Source organism: Centropristis striata, chromosome 11 (genome assembly GCF_030273125.1).
Source record: "Centropristis striata isolate RG_2023a ecotype Rhode Island chromosome 11, C.striata_1.0, whole genome shotgun sequence".
NCBI lineage: Eukaryota > Metazoa > Chordata > Actinopteri > Perciformes > Serranidae > Centropristis > Centropristis striata.
Genome location: NC_081527.1, coordinates 17,333,073 through 17,354,763, shown reverse-complemented (window position 1 = coordinate 17,354,763; position 21,691 = coordinate 17,333,073). Strand labels below are relative to the sequence as shown.

The 21,691-nt window shown below is 41.7% G+C and overlaps 1 protein-coding gene across 1 annotated transcript in view; it reads right to left on the bottom strand.

Moving 5' to 3' along the window:
* per2 (period circadian clock 2) overlaps window positions 1–20,643 on the bottom strand; it is a 33,871-nt gene extending 13,228 nt beyond the window's left edge. Inside the window, exons 1-7 of the mRNA XM_059343907.1 lie at window positions 20,508–20,643; window positions 7,665–8,209; window positions 2,705–2,797; window positions 2,351–2,505; window positions 1,697–1,818; window positions 1,384–1,585; window positions 313–364 (exon numbers count right to left, since the gene is read on the bottom strand). Coding sequence (XP_059199890.1) covers window positions 313–364; window positions 1,384–1,585; window positions 1,697–1,818; window positions 2,351–2,505; window positions 2,705–2,797; window positions 7,665–8,092 — 1,052 coding nt within the window. The 5' untranslated portion in view covers window positions 8,093–8,209; window positions 20,508–20,643. The remainder of the gene's footprint in view (window positions 1–312; window positions 365–1,383; window positions 1,586–1,696; window positions 1,819–2,350; window positions 2,506–2,704; window positions 2,798–7,664; window positions 8,210–20,507) is intronic.
* Window positions 20,644–21,691: the final 1,048 nt, after the last annotated feature.

Below are 21,691 nucleotides of genomic sequence, written 5' to 3'. Positions count from 1 at the left end.
TGAAAATTACTCAAGTTAAGTATCTCAGAATTGTACTGAAGTCCACTAGTGGATTTAATTACGTTTTTATAGAAGGTTTGTATATATGTATGTATGTATGTATGTATGTATGTATGTATGTATGTATGTATGTATGTATGTATGTATGTATGTATGTAACACTGGCCCTGCAAAAGCATACGATTACTGTTCAAGCGTATGATGTCACAAACTAACTGGAAAACATCTGGAGTGGAATGAATGTATGAATAAAAACTATGAGCAGGCAGCAGCAGATGGCTCAATGTTGCGTTTGAACCAACGCACACCCACCTGATACGACAGAAAAAGGACTTCTCCTGCATGCAGTCAGGCGGGGATGACTCTGAAACGGGAAAAAAGAAATGTTTTAATTCAAAAGCAACACCATCTGGTCAAATGCTGATCGAGGTCTAGGCTCCAGCAGGTGATGAAGATTAATTCCATCAAAAACACGATGCAGAGCGCAGCTTTAATGCAATGAATTTTAACAAAGTTTAGGCTGAATTTAGTGCTCAAGACAAAATATTTCCAGGAAAATGGGGGGACAAATCACAACAGATAAAGGGCAGCTCTGCGTCTGATGTGTAGAGAAGATTTAAGGTCACAGACCAACAACATTGTCATTATCAGAGGATTAAATGAGCTCTCTGAGTTGCTGAAAAAAAAGAAGGGGTGTGGCAGTTGTAGTTTTTATTCTTCTGTTTTTTGGAATAAAAATCTATCACTGAGTGGGAGTGGGATTTAACTTTAGCACCTGAGACCGCTCAGTCTGTTCAATCCAGCTTAGTATAAAAGGGAAAACATCATTAGTTTTATGAAAGAATAAGGTCAAGTCAACATGAACCTAATTATTATTATTACTATTATATATTATATATCATATTGTTTTATATATTATATTATATTATTTTATTTATTTTTATTTTATTTTATCATATTGTTACTATTTCTTATTACATATTATTATATACATTATTATTATATACCGTCTGGTCACTATAGCATTGTTGCCATCATATCATCAGTATAATTACCATCATCTTGCCAACCTACCAACTGATCTTCTTTTTTTAACTTCTTAAGTGTCCTTGTTCTATCCTGTGTTTTTTTCTGTTGTTGTTTTTATTTATTCTACCTTAGTATTTTATTCTATTGTATTTTATTGTACTTGAATACTGGACTGCTGTGACAACCGAATTTCCCTTCGGCGATGAATAAAGCAATCAATCTGTCTGTCTGTCTGTCTGTCTGTCTGTCTGTCTGTCTGTCTGTCTGTCTGTCTATCTATCTATCTAGCTATCTATCAATCATTTGCAACCCTACTACTATGATCTGTGATCTGTCTTGCTGTTATATATGTACCTGCTCCAGTGCACATGCTCCAGGAGGGCAGGCGGTACGGCGTCGTGAAGCTGTAGAACACACTGACATCCTGTGGCGTCAAGAACTCCACAAACTTGCTGTTCTTGAACACCTCTCTTTTGCAGTTGAGGATGGACGCAGCCTGATCAGAAATGTAGACTATCCTTCCTGTGATGAGAGACACCGCTACTGCAAAAAAGACCTGTTGAGGAGACAAATGGAGGGATGATTGAGAAAACTTGTACTCAACTGCTCAAACACAAACATTTAAAGGATTTTTATATATTATTTCAAAGACAATTCTGTGACTCACGTTGTTTTTGAGGGTGTATTCAGAAGTAATGCTGTCGATCTCCTCTATTGTGTAAGAGGATACGTCCAGGCCTGAAGGTTGACTGTCATTGGACATCAGCAGCTGGTAATACTCCTCGTTGGCTGCAACACACAGGAGGAGCTTATATTAAAGTCTGATCACAACATAATATACAATACAGAAAAGATGGTGTGTGCATATTATACAGGAAACAACAGTGATGAAACTGGGTAAGGAGCACAGCAAAAAAGATGATCTGTTCATACTGACGTCACAGACATTTTTTAATCATGAAAAATGTCTCAGCGCTAAGCTAGAGTGCGTCATTCTCTGTTAACACCAAAATGTTAGACCTCTAGCCGCCCATTTCTAACTGTAAACATTTAGGTAGGGTAGAATTAAGCTTTTACAGACCATTACCCGTAGATCTGCCAACACAACATTCTCTCCCACATAAAAGTTATGATGTCATTTCATTTGGCTACTATGCTTCCTGATTTCCAGAGGAAAGACATTCTTGTGGGTCAAACAATAGCTACGATCATGAATGGACTCATGGATGTTATAACTGGCATAAAAAGGAACAGACTGTAAAAAAAGCACACAGTGACTCATGAGACATGCAGAGAGAAGACAGATATAAATGTACTTTACCTTCCACTTGTTTAACGCAGCGCAGTGCATACTTGAGGGTGTTCAATGTGGAGGACTTGCTGTTATGTCTCTTCTCAGCAGGCAGGTGAAGTTTCAGCTCTTTCAGAGTTTTCATAATCTCCTTCTGGGTCTTGGCTTTGGCGGACTCTTGACTACTGCAAGTTGCACATTACCACAAACGGACAAGTCAGATATTGCGAACGTGAAACAGAAATAGACTTAAAAAATGGTAATTAGTGATGTCTTATAATGAAAACCATAATTTAGGCCTCAAGTCATTTTGTAAGTTGTATTGGTCATAAAACTAGACCACTGTCCTGTAAAATGGATAAGTGTGGTGGATGATGCACTAACCTGCAGCCACTGGTTGAGGGGTTGTCCTGCTCTGAGCTCAGCAGACTGAAAGCGTTTGAGCTGCTGGGAGGGGATGGACTGTGGGAGTTGGAGCTGTGGAGAAGAGAAGGACGATGGAATATATTTATATGCAATCACCTCAAGAGAGACAAAACGTCATCACGTTGGTAAAACCTGACTGGGTAGAACAGGTTGGTATTATTTTAGGATATTTCTGAAGCATGTGTTTCTGAAGCATGTGTTTCTGAAGCATGTGTTTCACAAGCATGTTACACACATCTCCTTTTCACCAAGCTCAGATACTTACCAAGGTACTTGTTAAAATGAGCCTAAAAAAGATACATAGAGATCTGCCTTTGTGAAAGTGAATGGGGAACAGAGGTGGATGCAGCTTAATAACCAGACTACAAAAGAAAGTACACTTGAAGTCTGAGGTCACTCTCACCTCCCTGGAGACTTTAAGTGTATCTGTAGCTCAAAGGGTTCACAGCAAGAAAGCATCAGTACAGCAAGAATTAAAAAAAAAAGAGTGCAAGTACAATTCCTGCACGCTCCAGGCCATGTGCTTCTTCTGCCCCTTACTGTGAGTATTTAATAAAAGTATTAAATAAATAAAAATACATGAATTAGTGGTCCACATGTTCTACCAAATTGCAGTGAGTATATTTTATATATAATGTATCCCTCTCCTACCTGCGTATGTTCCTATATCAACAAGCAGATCAATACAAAGTAAGTCCTCTGCTGGTTAAAGCTCAATGTTTTAAAAAACTGGACTGGGTACAGCTGACTGTAAACTCCAACCAGAGGAAGACTGTGAGACGGCTTTAATAGTTAAAAGTAAGTGGACCTTTGGATAAGTTTTGTCGAACTTGATGCTGGAGTAATCATTTGTTTGTGGTGGAGATACAATGAGGTAAGACTCATGTAGAAGGCCTGAAGAGTGTGTGATACACCGCATTAACCTACAAGCTTAACACTGCACTGAAATATAAAAGCCCTCTGAGACACTGACTCGGCACAACTCAGGTTACTATGTATAACCTGCTTACCTGGCTAAGAATAAAGAACGCCTTTACAAATAGCCTATTTAAGCGATAGGATGAATCTAATTCCATCAAAAATAGCCCTCAGTGCTCAAGAATACAACAGCTAGAACGGCAGACTAAGAACTAAGGGACTTAGAAACGGTTTATCGCAGTAGGCTAATTAAAAGTGTAGTAGTAAGTCTGTATGCCACCCCCTGTGGGCATGTTACCAAATAGGGGGCTCAAAGAGCCAAGGGAGTATCTACTTAGTGCAGGACGTTTCTCTGCCCAAGGTGAAGATGAGGAGAAGGCGGCTTTAAGACCTTAAAAGACCAAGAGACCAGGCAATTTATTGGTATTTGTTTCCCAAAAAAAGAGCAATCCAAATCTAGAGTAACTAAAAGAGATAAACATATTGAAACATGAATGCAGAATATGTAGACAAGGGAAGCATTTCAGTGTTTCAAAGTACAAAAATGATTTTTAAAATAGTTGCTAATCTAACTGCAACAATAACTATCGTATGCAAGAGGAAGTCTTGGCTTGGATATCAGTTATCAACACCAGAACGAGAACTATTGGCTGTTGCCACCAGATGCTAAATCATTAGACTGATAGCCGAGGTGGTCCCAAGACTGCTTAAAGAGAGAACACACAGAAACCCAAACTAAGTTAAGCCATTTGAATTCAAGGCCAGGAATGTATTATAGTCCAATCTATTAGCCAACAAGCTTAACGTAAAACTATTAACAGCTGTTTGAGATACTGACTCACCTGAGCTACAACTCAGGTTACTATTAATAACCTGCTAACCTGCCTTAGAATAGAGAACAGCTTTACAAGTAACCGCTCTAAGCACCAGCAGGTATCTAATTCTATCAAATATAGCTTCCACTGCTCAAGAATGCAACAGCTGGTTTTAGACTGGACAGACTTAACATGTATTAGTGTTCAGTGGGCTAATTTGCTACACTGTAGGAAGTCTGTGAGTCATGGAAAAGAAAAAAGGATTGGTTTCTACTCTGCTTGAAGTGAAGATCAGTGGAAGGTGGCTTTGTTTAGAACAGTGCATAGTGCAGCTCAGGTTTGTGTATTTGTGGCCCACTGCAATAGCTTACCAGCTTATCGGTGCACCAATACACTAAAATCAGTAGCTCTCAGGAGACACTGATTCACCTTTCAGATACAACATGTTGCTATAAATAGGCTTAAATGACTTAGTATAGACACAGCATTGACATATAGCCTCACCAAGTTCAACCATGGATCCAATTATACCAGTTATCAGCTCATAGAGGTGCACCTGTACAATATAACATTAAGATTGTGTTTAATTTATGATAAGTCAAGTCTGGTCACTCTGAAGTCTGGACTGTAACTTGATATACACGTATCGCCAACTTTATCATTTGGTAACAATTCAATGCATTTATACATGTACACATGGTCAAGACATGCTTCTGAAGTTCAAACCAAGCATCAGAATGGGAAATAACTGTAACTTAAATTACTTTGATTGTGGCATGGTTTATCTTTCTGGATTTTCATGCACTCTCATCTCTTGGGTTTACAGAGAATAGTGTGAAAAGGTGGAATTGTCTTGTTGATGGCAGAGATCAGAGGAGAAAAGCCAGGTTTGTGTGCAGCTGACAAATTAGCAGTGGGCTGCAGACGGGTGGGCAGAGGAAATGGTACATTAGCTTTTGTCCACAGAAGCCAATATATTCTGGAAAAATTCCAAACCACAAATGGCGGCATAATAAACCAAAATGAAACTAAATCAAAAACTGTCCATATCTCATGAAGTAGAAAAAAGTTCTAGACAGAAATGGTAAAAAAAAAAAAAGCGTGGAGAGTGTGGTTTACAAAAAAAATGGATACAAAAGGATAGAAGTTCAGCTGAAGAGAGGGAGTGGTGAGAAAGTGAGAGAGGCAAAGAGTCCAATATAGGAACTGTCAGCAGATGAGGGAGCGAGCTGACGTGTGTGCGTGTGTGGGAGCGAAGTATGAGACAAGTAGGAAGAGGGAGTGGTTACAGTGGTCCCCACCCAGGGACAAACAGAGGCAAACATTGCGCTGCCATGGCAATAACAATGTAGAGAAAAATGCAATAGTGCAGTGGCAGAACTGTATGTCAAGTAAATCAAAGGAAAATGCATTTCATAAATGCTAAAATGGCCAACCGTGCTCCTATGGTATAATTACTCTAAGTATACCATGGGATTGTAATGTAACAGAAAAAAAGGTTAAAAAAGGTTAGAAGTTCAGCTGAAGAGAGACACATTGCACTGCCACGGCAATAACAAAATAGAGAAAAATGCAATAGTGCAGTCAAGTAATTCAAAGGGTATTGGATTTCATAAATGTTTAAATGGCCAATTGTGTTGCACAAAGAGTGCAATATAAGAACTGTCAGCAGACAAGGGAGCACGCTGACGTGTGTGGTAGAAGTACCGGCCAAGTAGGAAGAGGGAGCGGTTACAAAAAAAATGGGATCAAAAGATCAAGTGAGGTAAAAGAGACGGCATGCAAAACTCCAGCCAGGGATAAACAGAGGCTAACATTGCGCTGCCATGGCAATAACAACCAGTTTTGTGACACAATCCATCTGGCATTATAAGAAAACCAGCGTGATGACATCATTCCAGTCTTCATACTGGGAGCCACAGTCATTTCCACTACTCGAGATCGTCTCGTGGGCAGACTGCTTTGAGCTTGAACCTATTTTTGGTCATGCTATGGTTACGTTTCGGAAGAATTTGGGAAATTTTCTATTAGGATTCAACTAAATGTCCACTTCTGCAGTAGAACTCATGTGTCTGAGAGCAAAGGATGTGGCTGACTGCAAGTCTTCAAAAAAGTGGCCCGAGAAAAGCATGTGGCTGAAAATCTGGAGCTCAGTTTTCTAGAAAAGGCAAAACAACAGAATCTGAAAATACAGCCCTCCTCCTGCAGCTCTCCCCTCTCTTTGCAAACCCATTCAGAGCATGGGGAAAAGCAGGCGCTTCATGCAGTAACCCGTATGAGTACTAGTCATTTATTTAAATCAACCTGATTTTAACTGAGATTCTGGTGCTGTTATAAAGTGGCAATTCTATGAGAATGATAATCATGTTTTCTTTGGTAAACTTGTGACCTACAAAAGCTCTCTAAGACGACAGGATGTGATTCAATGATTCACTGATTGGCCCAGAGAAAATTATTATGATGGACAGCATGACTGACTGTTGTGTATTTATATGTGTTGAGCTGGCAGAATGCCAGTGGAAGCAATGCATTTAAAAGCTATTATTCAAATGAATTTCTGTTCACATTTTTCTCTGCAGGAAGACTCTCATGGTCAGAGACAACCGGTGAACAGGTTCACTTATGTTTCAAACACACTTCCTGGATGGCCCTCACTGAAGCCTTGGATTGCTCATCTACTGACATTAGTCAACGCTGACCAACACATCCGATGCTGCTGGCTGCATTAATTATGTCCAGACTGTAGTGTAGGAAGTCAAAGTGGGCATGAATTTTCATCTTCTACGCCTGAAAGACGTCAGTCTATATGAATATGTAGAAGTTAGCTACGAGGGCAAAAGGAAGAGAAATTAAGTCCAGCAGCCATGACCAGTTTTCGAGAGCAATGACAGCTGTCGTTTGCATTTACTTGTTGCTGCTTTCTTTGCTGCTGACCTACTGGTAGATACCTGGCATAAAAAATGTACTGGTATTGGCAGTCAGCTTACAGACTTTCTTGTGTGAAAAGAGTAACTTTTAGGCTATTTCACATCTCCTGCTGCTCCTAAACGTTACAGTCCTAATCAGAGTTTGGGGAAAGTTTAACTCAAGAGAGTTTTATCTCGAATTAGGAATCTGTACTTGGTTTTATTGAAACTGAAGAGGGTCAGAGAGTGCTGACCAGATCAAACATCGTGAACACTGACCTCTTGTTGCTTTCAGATGATTCCAGCAGTGCAGAATCTTTACTGGTGCCATTGGAGCTGCCCATCGACGCATGCCCGTGGCTCTCATTGCCATGACTCTCGTTCCCGTGGCTTTCATTGCTGTGCGATTCAGTTCCACTCCCGCTGGACCCACTGCTCTTCATCTCCACATCCTCCTCGGGGAGCGATCGGGAGCGGGCATTTTTGCGATGCTTGTGCGGCGAGGTGGGGGGGTCCTGACCGCTGCTGTCGCTGCCCTCTGAGGGGAGGCCTAAGTCAGGCCCGCCTTGGCTGTAGCCACCTATCCGGTGCAGCTGTGCCATGGAGCTGCACCCTGAGGCCCCCCTTGGCATGGAGCTGCATGATGCTCCATCTTGGTCCTCCAGCACCGAGAAGCGATAGGGCTTGGAGTCTGAATCTTCCGACATAAGGAGACGTGTGGTCCTGCGCTTGTACCAGGTTAGATATTATTGGATGATGAACAAACACAATCACCCCATTTTAGGAAGGGTGTTGCTGGAGAGAATCAAAGGACGCCGACTGATCTGTTGACAGAAGGAGATGATACATGTAAGTAATGAAATTAAGGCCTGTCCATTGTAAGTTATGCATATTCATATAATTGAGAAAACAAATGATTTAGTGGCCATATGGTGAAATCCTATAACTGATAATAGATAATTACAAAACTAAAGCAATTCACCTAGAGATAAGTAAGTGTCACATCTCGGCAAGAACATTTTGAATGCAATATTGATATGAACTGAAATCAGTGGTCGCCTAGACAGCAGGAACACAATTTAAACTTGCTTTTGAAAATATGCAAATTACACATATTTTGTATGACATATGCAAAACCACATACACACACACACACACACACACTCTGTGCAATGAATCAAAGCTTTCATCAATCCTCCTTCAAAAAGAAGGTTTTCTGACTTATGTCTGGTGTGATATCAAAGCACATACCAGATTTTAACCCCTGACCTCTGCAGAGCCCTGCAGGTGATTCTCTGATGTACAGTCAGAGATAGTGTGGCCTTTAAGAACAGTAGGTCTGGCCCATCTGAGCCCTCCAACCCTTTCAAAGGACCATCCACACTGGGACACATAAAACGCCAGACAGAGTTGATCTGAATTTAAGAATAGGTTAGTGGCCAACAGTGTAGAGCTTTGGCTGTTTTCTTTCGTTTCATGTAGCTGTTCTCAGATAATGAAGCTATATATAGATATAGACCAGTTTTCAGTAGAATGACAAAGAGGAATATGTAACTATTTAGTCTATTCAAACCACCCAGTGCTGACCACATCTTTCCTAGGTTACAGACAGAGACATGTGTTACATATTTGGAATATAAACAGTGCTGAGGTTTGGAATAAACACAAGGAAAACTGGTAACCATAATCACAGGAAGAAATGCATATAGAGAAAAATTCAATGGCAGAACTGGATGTGAAGTCAATCAAAGGGAAATGCATTTAATAAATGCTAAATGGCCAAACGTGTATTTAGAATTTAGTTTAAGAGAGACAGACTGAAGATTTCCAAGAGACTTTGTGAAGTAAAATCTATCTGTCAGGAACCATATTTAGAGTTTCATGTACTAAAGAGCGAGATCAAATCATTGAGATGAAGAAGTAGTATACTGTATGAGCTGCCTCGGTCCATAATGATATATAATTAATCTAATTATACCATAGGATTGTAATGTAACCCATGGTTCTTATGATTGTCTCTGTGTGAAGTATCTTTGTACTTCAGCTGCAAAGTCACCAAATTGAATTCTTCTACATTTGAAGTTACAATTATTAGTCTAACCTGTTAATCAAAGAAAAACTTGAGATTAAGAGCACAGGGGAAACATTAACACTATCATTTAAATAAACCCACTTCTGGGCAACATGCAAAGGTCACATCGAGGCCACAAGGTGTCCGTGTGTAATCTCCGGCCTGGCTGTTTCCCAGGAATACTTTGGCTAAGCAGTGACATGCCTTCCTGCCCTGCGATGGAAAATGTCTATTTCCTACTCTGACTGAGGACACACAGCTTTATGGCCTACTTGATTTACCTGAGCTCTAAAAGTATGCCCTTACTTAGTCTGACCAAGTTAATCTTGAGCATCAAGCCCATACAAGTGAAGGCTTTTCTTACATAGTGATTTTCTCATGTGATGCTCATGTCTGGTAATGAACCGTTATAAGCTGAGTTGGACTGCACATCATGTGTGTATGTGTTGTTGAAAAGGTAGAACTTTTTTTTTTTTTTTTACATCAGACAAATGTGGCTGACGGAAGGCGGAAAGCTTAAAGCCTCATTAGGTTTGGTTTTAAAGCAAAAGGCCATGTCCAAATGTTTAACGTTGTTTCCTCTTAATAAGGAATTACTGAAGCATTTTTAAAACCCTTGGTTTGTTAAGATTCTTTTTGTGTTGTGTTTGTTTTTAAAAGTTTTATAGCATAATACTCTGAGATACTCCTTACTTCTGTTGACAGTGAAACTGTAGAAAAAGCTACAGACTACCATTTAAAGTTTCATCTCTCTTCCTACCTCCCTCTATCTGTGTCTTAATTACTCTAAACACACAAAAAAAACATGGGCCAAATTATACCAACTGTACTCAATAGCAATGAAAAGCATAGCTCAATTTGATATTCATTTGAAATATGTTTAGGGATGAAAAACAATACAAAAAGCAGACCACAGAAGCAAAAACAGCAACAAAAAAGGTAATCTAAAAGACTTCTTTTTTTCTGAAAATCAGCTCTTTCTGCAAAAGGGTTGGGTGAGGAGACAACAGCAGCCCGACACTGACTTCGTATTAAAATGCTGATCACGTAATTAGAAACTTTCAGTGCATATGGATGACACCCCAGCTGCCGCTGATGACCATTATCATGTGGAGGTCAGAGTCTGTGAACTACGCAACATGACACACTGGTCATGATTTGAGCAAATTACATTAGTAAAATACTTCCCTTATAATCAACCAATCTGTTGGCCCTTTCAGATAACATAGAAGAGTTCAAAACCCCCAATCTGCTCATCAGTGACCTGCCGCAAAGAAGTTTTTTGACTGTGTGAACTGGGTCATCACACAGCGAAATAGCCGAGACAGTCAAGAAGAAACAAATCAGCAAATACAGTTTCTATGTTTCAAAGACTGCTTGGTAAGATGAACTGGAGAAATGAGTTCACAATGACTTGTCTTCTTGCACTTCAGCCTGTCACTGTGTTTAAGGTATTTATAAGATAAAAAGATAAATAGCCACATCACATGAAAAGCCTTCGATGACGTGTAGTGTGGACCAGAGAGATGTTACTCAGCCAACATACTGTTCATTCTGAACATTCTGCACAAACCGCTGACCGTGAAGTTTTTGTTTCACAGAGATGTGTTTTGGCAGGCAATGCTACTCCAAGTCTGCTTCAAAGATCATGAGCTGCCTGCCAATGTGCCCGATATTCATTCAAGTCCAAGAATTCACACAAGTTACCAACTAGAGCAACTGCTAGACACTAACCTCATTAACTTGTTATCATGGCTAATCTGATGGCTCAACACCAGCAGACAGTAAGAGACAGCAGAGCTATAAGAGAGCTGTAAGTTTAGCATGGGCCCCAAGATTCTTAAGGATGCATCATCTTGTGTGTGTGTGTGTGTGTGTGTGTGTATCTGAGCTGATCTCTGGGTCTATATCAAGCTCAACATGAGCTTCTCCATACACTTCATCACAACAGAGGTTAGACCAGTGTGATGGCCCTTGGCCATCTTGTGTTCTGTTGGCCTCTCTGTGCTCCTCCCTTCCCAGGTTTTCCCTGCCTGTCTCTCTCTCACCTCGTTTGGGAGATTCACCCCACCTGTGGCTCATCTATAAAGGCATGGCCTTTCCAAGATGGCACTCTCTCTCTCCCTCTTGGAAGGCTGGTGCCTCCAGGCACACCAGCATGGTTTTGTATGGTTTGATTGGGTTCTGTTGGCTCTTTTGTTTGTCATACTCACACACACCTTACACATGCAACACCTTTCACCACACCACTGATTACTGACCTACACTTAAATTTTGTTATTTAAATAAACTTTTGGTTAATTTAACTGATTGCTGTGTGGTTCTCCCTTTTTGGTTGTGCTCTTGAACGAGCTGGGCATAACAAGTGGGGGCTCGTCCGATTTTGATCTTGGGAGTGTCAATGTTGGCACTTGTGTGGCAGTAGAATTGGGAGCCTCACAGTGGTTTGGTTTTTGTATAGTGTTAACCAGGGGGGTAAATGGTGTGATGCTCTTTGTTGACCTACATTCAGAGAGTGGTGGTTTTAAGTTGCACTGTATGTGGCTGTAGGGAGGTTGTGGCTGGAGCAGTTGTATCCCTCAGGTAGGCTGAAGTGGCAATTCTCTCACAAGGAGGGGTTGCTCTGTTTTTTGTTTTTTTGCAGGGCTGTTTGTTGTTTTGGTGTGTTGTCCGTGCGGTTAGCAGCAGTTGTCTCGGGAGCACCCCAAAGTATTGGCTGGGACAAGTGTCTTCTCCAATACGAATGGTTTTAAGGTGCATAAATACCCGCCGCCAGTACGCACATGAAGACTAGGGTGCAGTTACTTAGTTTGGGTTAGGCAGATAGGAGGGGGCGCTCCTTTGTCACTTAATCTCTCTGTGGCTGTGTACTGTGTGATTTATTGCTTTCTCTTTTGGGTGAGGTCTATGAAGTTTGCATTGCTTGTGGTTTAGGCTGACAGTATGGATACTGAGCACAGTAATACACTAGTTTCTGAGTTCCTCCAGCGACCATCTCGTAGCACTTTAGCTCAGTTTGCCAAATCAGATCTGGTGGACTTGGCAGTACACTTGGGTTGGTCTAAAGATAAGGGGGTGCCAAAAAAGGCTGAGCTACGGGTTATTGTTGAGGGGCTGGCTGTGTCTGCCAATCTTTTGGAGGTGGCTCAGGCTCCAGTAGCTCTTGTGGGTCCAAGTGTTGGGAATGGGGCTGGGTCGTTTGAGCAGTGTCTGCAATTAGAGAGGGAAAAGGCGAAACTGGAGCGGGAGAGGTTTCACTTTGAGTTGGAGCAGGAAAAGCTGAGGGCTGCAGCAGCGTTGGAGAAGGAAAGAGTTAAAGTAGAACGACTGAGGTTGAAGCTAATGGATGAGGGTAGAAATGTGGCAACAGGGATGCATCGTGGCTTCGATGTTACTGAAGGGTTGCGTTTGTTACCAAAATTTGATGAAAAAGACCCTGACACATTTTTTGCATTGTTCGAACGGGTAGCAGGCATGAGGGGCTGGTCGGATGCCCACCAGACTTTAATGCTGCAGTGTATATTCACAGGCAAGGCCCAGAGAGCTTTCTCTGCTCTCAGTTCTGTGGACAGTGCTAGTTATAGCAAAGTTAAAGCTGCAGTCCTTAAAGCATACGAGCTGGTGCCAGAAGCTTATAGGCAGAGATTTAGAAGCTGGAAGAGGGGAGACCAGCAAACCCATGTTGAGTTTGTTCAAGAGATTCTGACTCATTTCAGTCGGTGGTGTTCGGCATCCAGTGTGGAGTCGTATGAGGATTTGGTTGACCTGATTGTGTTAGAACAGTTCAAGAGTTCGTTGCCTGTCCAGCTAGCCATCTATATTACTGAAAAGAAGGTTAAAACGGCGGCCGCAGCAGCAGTTTTGTCAGACGAATATGTTTTAACGCATGGTAATGGTTTAGCTGGTGGCCAGGGCCAGAGAGAGGGACAATGGAGGGATAGCTTTAGGTTTAGACCTAATAGGCCTCCAGTAGCTCATGAGGGTTCTCATGCTGCTGTCAGACATGTCCCAGGGACAGATGGGAGGTTTGATCCAGGCAGGACTTGTCATGCTTGTAAGAACAAGGGACACTGGAAAGGGGAGTGTCCAATTAGCAAAGCTGGTCAGAAATCAGCAGGTACCAGTGTGTATGTGAAGCCAGTTGGCCTGGTGACTTCTATACTTCAAGCTAACATGTCTGAATCTGTTCGTCCACCAGGGACCATGTCATCTAAGAATGTGGATGAATTGTATACACCTTTTGTTTCAGATGGTTTTGTGTCTTTAGATGGACAGGGGAAGGTACCTGTTAGGATTCTGAGGGACTCGGGAGCTAATCAGAGTCTTATCTTGAGTAGTGTGCTGCCTTTTTCAGCCCATACAGCTACTGGAGGAAAAGTTTCTGTACTGGGTGTTGGGATGGTTACACTCTGGGTTCCTGTTCATCGTTTCCATCTTGATTCTGATTTGGTGTGTGGTGAAGTTGATGTAGCCATCCGTCCTGAGCTGCCAATACAGGGGGTTGATGTCATCCTGGGCAATGATTTGGCAGGGTCAAGGATCTGGAAAGGGGGTCCACCACTTGTGTATGTGGGTTCAGTCTTGCAGGTCCCTAAAGACCCTGAGGGGTGTGCTAAAGAGAGCCCTAAAGTGTCTTCCTCCTGTGCTGTGACCCGGGCCAGGAGTAAAGCTCTGTCAGAACAGTCTGAGCTTTCTGAACAGGGTCAGTCTTCTCAGACATGTGTCTCTGAGGGACAGGAGTCATGTAAGTTCTTTTCTATTCCGTTGCCTGTATTTTCTAGGGACGAGTGCCTCAAGGAACAGGCTGTAGATCTTACACTGGGGCCTTTGTTTGAGATGGTTTGTTCAGAGGGTGATCCCAAGAGTTTCTCTAGTGGTTATTTTCTCAGCGATGGGTTATTGTTGAGGAAGTGGACTCGTGTGGTGAGTGGGGTACAGGTTGACAGTGTGGTCCAGGTCGTAGTTCCTTCCAAGTTCAGAGACATGGTGTTGAGCACTTCACATGATGGTGTGGCAGGCCATCTTGGCATAAAGAAAACGTATGATAAAGTGCTTCGCCATTTTTTCTGGCCTCGACTTAAAAGGGATGTTGCTAACTATTGTAAAACCTGTAAAACATGTCAACTAACAGGAAAGCCCAACCAGAATCTGAAGCCAGCTCCCCTGTACCCAATCCCTGTTGTGGAGAAGCCTTTTGAGTATCTGTTGCTTGACTGTGTGGGCCCGCTTCCAAAGAGTAAGATGGGTAACCAGTACCTATTGACAGTGATGTGTAAGAGTACACGTTATCCTGCTGCTTTCCCATTGCGCTCGATAAAGGTCAAACCAGTGCTGAAGGCACTTACTTCCTTTATTTCAACTTTTGGTGTTCCAAAGATAGTGCAAACGGACCAGGGCAGTAATTTCATGTCTCATACTTTTTCCCAGGTGTTAAAACAGCTGAGGGTTGAACATCATGTCTCTAGCGCCTATCATCCGGAGTCTCAGGGTGTTCTGGAACGTTTTCATCAAACGTTAAAATCTATGTTGCGTTCCTACTGTACTGAACTTTCTCAGGATTGGGAAGAAGGCCTGCCATGGTTATTGTTGGCAATAAGGGAGGTTTCGCAGACCAGTACGGGTTTCAGTCCAAATGAGCTAGTGTTCGGTCACTCTGTCCGGGGGCCGCTAGCAGTTCTGGGAGGGGATGTGAAACCTGAGGAGCCTCCTGGAAATGTTTTGGATTATGTGAATGACTTTCGTCGTCGACTGTACATTGCTTGTGCTACTGCTCACAAGAATCTTGGTGCAGCGCAAAGAAAAATGAAGGAGGGCTTCGACCAAAAAGCTGAGTTTTGGCTGTTTGAGCCAGGGGACCAGGTTCTGGTTTTGTTACCTGTGATTGGTTCACCATTTCAGGCAAGGTTTAGCGGGCCTTACACAGTGAAAAGTAGGATGTCTGAGAGGGATTATTTGATTGCCACACCTGACAGGAGGAAGAAAGTGCAGTGGTGTCATGTAAACTTGTTGAAATCCTTTTTGACTCCCTCTGCCATGAAGGATAGTGACACACTTCCTTTAGGTGATGTTCCTAAGGGCGTGGCCACAGCTGGTGTTGGGACCAACTTCTCCACTGTGGTAGCTCCACTGACAAACCTACTTAAGGAAAATATGCCTTTTGACTGGTCCTCTCACTGTCATACTGCATTTAAATGTGTAAAAAGTTTGTTATGCTCTGCTCCTGTGCTCTCAGCTCCAGTCTTCCACAAACCTTTTAAAATCCAGGTGGATGCCAGTGAAGTTGGTGCTGGGGCTGTGCTCCTGCAGGAAGGGGAGGGGGCAGTTGATCATCCTGTGTGTTTTTTCTCACGTAAGTTCAACTGTCACCAGCTGAATTATTCAGTAATTGAAAAGGAGACTCTCGCGTTGATTTGGGCCCTGAAATTTTTTGAAGTGTATGTTGGCCCATCTCTGCCCGTGACCATTACACTGACCATAACCCTTTGACCTTTTTGAGCAGCATGCACAATGCCAATAGTAGGCTTATGAGGTGGTTGCTATTTTTACATCCTTACACCTTGAATGTATGTCACATCAAAAGAAGCGATAATGTAATGGATTTTGCACAAGTCCCTGTTAGTGGGGTCTTGTGTTTAAGGGGGGGGGTGTGATGGCCCTTGGCCATCTTGTGTTCTGTTGGCCTCTCTGTGCTCCTCCCTTCCCAGGTTTTCCCTGCCTGTCTCTCTCTCACCTCGTTTGGGAGATTCACCCCACCTGTGGCTCATCTATAAAGGCATGGCCTTTCCAAGATGGCGCTCTCTCTCTCCCTCTTGGAAGGCTGGTGCCTCCAGGCACACCAGCATGGTTTTGTATGGTTTGATTGGGTTCTGTTGGCTCTTTTGTTTGTCATACTCACACACACCTTACACATGCAACACCTTTCACCACACCACTGATTACTGACCTACACTTAAATTTTGTTATTTAAATAAACTTTTGGTTAATTTAACTGATTGCTGTGTGGTTCTCCCTTTTTGGTTGTGCTCTTGAACGAGCTGGGCATAACACCAGTAAGTCTAAAATCATCATCATCAGACTGGTGTCAATTCATCTGCAAATGCTTTTCTCAGAAAAGCAGAGATAGCATCTGGGCCCGTGGACTTGTTGAAATTGATTTTCTTATGGACCTTATTGACGTCTTAAGGGTCAGTCTCTCGCATGTCAACATCACCAGTAGAAATACAATCAAGCACCATGTTGCTTTTAACACTGTAATGGTCACACACAGTTTAGCTGTGGCTGTGTATGCATGTTTTACATTACAATGGCACTTACAATACCTGGCAATTATAATAAATGCACCGAATTGAACTTGAACTAAGACAAGACAGAAAGAGTGAATTAAAGGAAGAACGAGGTCTAAAAAGAAAAGGAGGAGAAGAGATTTGTGCAGCTTTAGACCAACAGGTACAGGATACTCCAGCACTTTGACTGGACAATCAAATATTTAGTTTAGCACCACTAAAACATTAATGAGGTGACGTGTACTGTACAGAACAAACTAATTTATATGTTTACAGAAACAGTGAACTTAATCAAAATAGAGCAATCGCTAATGAGTAAAAGTAGTCAGTGTGCAATAAATTGCCTCTGCTTTAGGAGTTACTTGAGGCTACTTCAGTATCTGTGATCTCTTTCCCCCGGTCGTTAATGGAATCTATTTCCTCCTGTTGAGCTTCTGCAGGGAAAGAACTGGAGGACAGCAGCATGGATGTGCCCACCAATCGTTATTTTAAACTGAGTTATCTCAATGGGAGCTTGATGCCATAGCTTTGGGAAGCATTTCCAGTCTCCACAGAGGTGGGTACAACATGTAACAGGTGGCTAACAAGGTAAGATAAGAAACAGAATACAATTACAGGTTATATGTTACTGCTTGTGGGCGCTACCAGTCATTTTAATGGAATCAAAGAATCATTCTGGTCTATTAAGGGATGGAACAAAACATGATGCTCACTTGGCCTTTCTGAAGCTAAGGGGACTTTAAAGGAGGTGATTTAAAATACCTCTTTTCATTGTAAAAAGGATGGAACACTCCATTCAGACATGGCTTCAAACCATTAAAGTAAAGGTTGTAATCACGGTTGGAAATTAATGTTGCAGCACTCTGAACAGTGCAGTTTTTTAACGATGTTCATCATGCTGGAGACATTCATTTTCTTAATTACAGTGTGTAGCCACCATCTTGTACAATGGACTCAATTTGCATGATGACTTACATAAGTTTACATGAGTGGTTCAGATAGAGTGGCACACTGCATACTTAGTTTTTATATCAAGCTAAAAATGGGGATGCTACCCCATAACAACTGTAGCATCTGAAGAGCGCTGACTAGCCACTACTGTACAGCTACTGTATTGGAGTGTTTAAATGCTGCACTTGCTAAGTCAATAAAAGCATTCAGGCTTTGTATTATGAGCTGATAGTAGACCATGTTTTAACAGCCTATTGCGTCACTCCTTGTGATTTCTTACAGTTATCTGGATAATTGTGCATAGGCAAACAATGTGATTGATGTCTTGACTAAAGTTGCTCTACAGTGTTGTTTCCTCATTCATTGACCTACATCTATTTCCAAGGGTACCCTCAACAGTCACAATAAATTAGACACACACTGCACACTATACTGCACCTTCCAAGACCACCCAAGGTTTTTATCTGTGGCCACAAAAAGAGCAGAGGTCTTAATGTTCAGATTGAGAAGGAACTCTCCCATCACAAATGGGTAATTAAGTTGCCTATGTAGTTTTCAGTTCTTAGACCACCAGAGTTCAGTTTGGGGACTGCAGACAGAGCCACTGACTAAGAGGAGAATTTATACTAAGTGTCCGCACAAAACTGTCCGTAGGCGTGAAAATGTTCCACTTATTATAAGTGAGATAAACAAGTTGAAAGGACTGCTCCCTTTCCAGCCTGACATGCGTCATCATCCTCTCTCCTCCCTTTCCACTCAACAAGGAAAAGCTGAATATGGCTGCAGCCACTTCATACCTTCTGCTTATATTCGGCTTGGTGCTAGGCTACCTAATGCTCAACTTCATGGAATTGATTTCCATGTTTCAGTGCTAAATACTGTTTTAACAGTATTATCACGGGGCAAAATGTTATTTTATTGTGTCATCTCAACCACAACATTTGTATCACCAACTATTGATTTGTGCATTGCTTCTTCCTTGACTTGACTTTAGGTTGCTTTAGGTTAAAGCCAATGATCTCTAATCATGCACAAATGTCCAAATACTTTAAATTCATCTCTATCTTCTCCCTATTCAGACTGGCATCAACTTCATTAATAGATAAGAGAATTTAAAGCAATTCATGTAAAAAAATACTCCATTCTTACTTTCACTTTGAAACCCAAACAAGTATTACAAAAAACTGCAATCAGGTATCAGAAGTGAAACCTTCAGTGAGTTTTATTATTAATACACTCACCAATGAAGAGTATTTTAAACATGAATGCACAAACCCAAAACTTGTCTGACTGTGATACCTGGGATTTGGGTACCTGCAGATTCTGAGTACCGATCTGTAACCAGTGTTTAATTAATGAGCTGTATGCCTCACTGAGTGGAAGTGACTCAGATCATTATTTCATGTGTGAGGCAACAGCAGGCTTGCGTTCAACATTGCTCTCCTAGATTTGTAACAACAAAACATGCAACAAAATTATGCATTGCGATAAATGTAATGAAAGGACAAAATAATAAATTGTGAACCAGCAACTTGGTAAAAAGAACTAGAACAGGAATTAGTATTTACGTGTAAACCTTTTAAATCCAGCACTCAATACTTAAACAGGAATTTAAATCCCAGCGTAGAATGTATATAAACAGAGAATTAAACTGAATGTAACGGCCCCACTGTCACCAATACACTATCCAGCTATTTCAGTCAGTATCAGCCAGAATCGGTCCATCACTCATTTTAATGCCCTAACTCCAGCAGTACTTGGTACTGTCAGTGTCAGGTGACACCTTGCATCTCCAGCCTTGAGAATGTCCTCATGTTATCATGTTGCAGCTGCACAGGTTGAGGCATTCTCCAAACTTCATTTTTAAAACTCTGTACATAATGTAAAAAAAATGTGTAATCAGGCTAAAATATCCAGCAAACAACATCTTAAGGAATGTAATCAGTTACTGTGCCTGCATTTAATCACCCTACATACAGTTGAGTACCAGCATCAGACATAGCCTACTTTCATAAAAATAAAAATAAAGACTTTCAAAACAAAACAGTACTATAGTAGTCGACTTTAAAGATTCCCCACCTGTGCCACAGAAAGCTGAATGGTGAAAACAAAATATAAAGAATGAATGACAGCAAAGGGCATTGTCTTCTTTATGTAAGCTTGTTGCCTCAGAGCCCACTACGCCAGCCGCCTGACTCAAGCATCACAGCGTGATGAGACAGTCCCTTCGAGGAAAAAAAAACGTTCACATCTCGCAAATTCTATAATCGGTGCTGCGTACAACCTTCTGCCATGTGCTGCTGCAGTAGACTCTTTATGTAAGGCGTTGTGCCGGAGTTTTCATGTGACAGTGACTCCAGAAAGCACGTCTACAATGCACCATATGTAACTCCCGCGGCTCTGGTTTTATAACAACTTTGCAGCATCGTCATATGGTGTCAATTTTCCCTGCGCACTGCACTTACTCTTGTTATGTGAATAAGTTCCTATGAGCGCAGGTTACTGGTGGTATTTCAGCGTAGGGCACTAAAGATTACTGCCCGAATTACGTCGCCGCTGTCATGTGGGCAGTGCTGGTGGCCTGCTGTAGTCTACTGACCGGGATTGACTCTCACACTGACACAGTTATGCAACTTTCACGCTTCACGTTTACATATAGTATTTTACATAATCCAGACCACATCGCGTTAAGGGTGATGATACATTTATTTGTCACATATTAAAACATATAACATATAAAAACATGTTTTATCGAAAAGCAACACCAATAATGCATCTTAATGTTACAGCTTGCATACATAACAAAACTCCACCAACCTAGCGAAAGGCAAATCCTCCACTGATCCCACTGTCACCGTGATATAACGGCTTGTTTTTAAGGGTCTTTATGGTCCCAGATAGAGGAAGCGTACTGGTTCCGACGGTCCTAGTCTGGTCTGACACACTGCTCTCTCCCCGTTCAGGTTTCTGGATACGCCGGGATTCTGCCCTGGATCTCCAGCAAAGGCAGTGACCTCATTTTGAGCCACGCCTCCTCCTGCTTTTCGCTCATTGGTCTAAAGAGCCGTCTAGCTTAGCGTCACCGCGCAGTGAACCAATCAGTGCTGCCCGCCCCCACAAGGGCGGTGACAGCGGTTGCCGCTCCGCGCTGCTATTGGTCGCCAGTGCTGTCAGTCATTTTACATAAGGATGTCACCGCTTTCACGTGGAAACCCACGGCCTCTCGTCTCGTGTTTGAGGCAAGAGCAAATCACTACGAGGCTGCTGCCGGTGAATGAAGCGGTGCTAATGGTTGGCTCACAGCGGCTCAGCACGGCCGGCTGTTATCTAAACGGTTATACAAGTGTGTGTATGGCCAATGTGGGTGAACTGTTTAGTGCGCAGTCATTCGCGGAAGCTTTACAAGTTCCTTGACTCTGCAAAAAAAATGTGATATAACACTGGATGTCTTTGGCTGTTATCTAATTTATAGTCATCATTATATAAAAAACACTGCAATGTTACAAATATGTTTTTGCAGCGTTTTTTTTGCAGTTACATTGCAAAAACAACATGTTATATTGTGATAGATAGCAAAACACATTATTATACTAGTATATGCAGTGGTGGAATGTAACTAAGTACATTAAATGAGCCCTAAAATCTTACATAAATGAATCAAGAATAATGATCCAATATTACATTTGGATTATATAAAACAATCTGAGTGGGGCCATTCTGCATAATGAGTACTTTTACTTTTGATACTTTAGGTACATTTTGATGCTGATACTTTTGTGCTTTTACTAAAGTAAGTTTTGAATGCATTTACATTGGTCTATTGGTTTTTAATTAAAGATATGTCACTGTTGGAACACCTAGCATATTTTAAACATCAGTTCTTACATATTAATTACCAAAATGAAGACATACATATATCAAATGCTATTTTGTCTGTTAAAATAATTTGAATATTACACTTGTTGAAAATGAAATGTTACTGTCTTCCTCTCTTTTCCTCT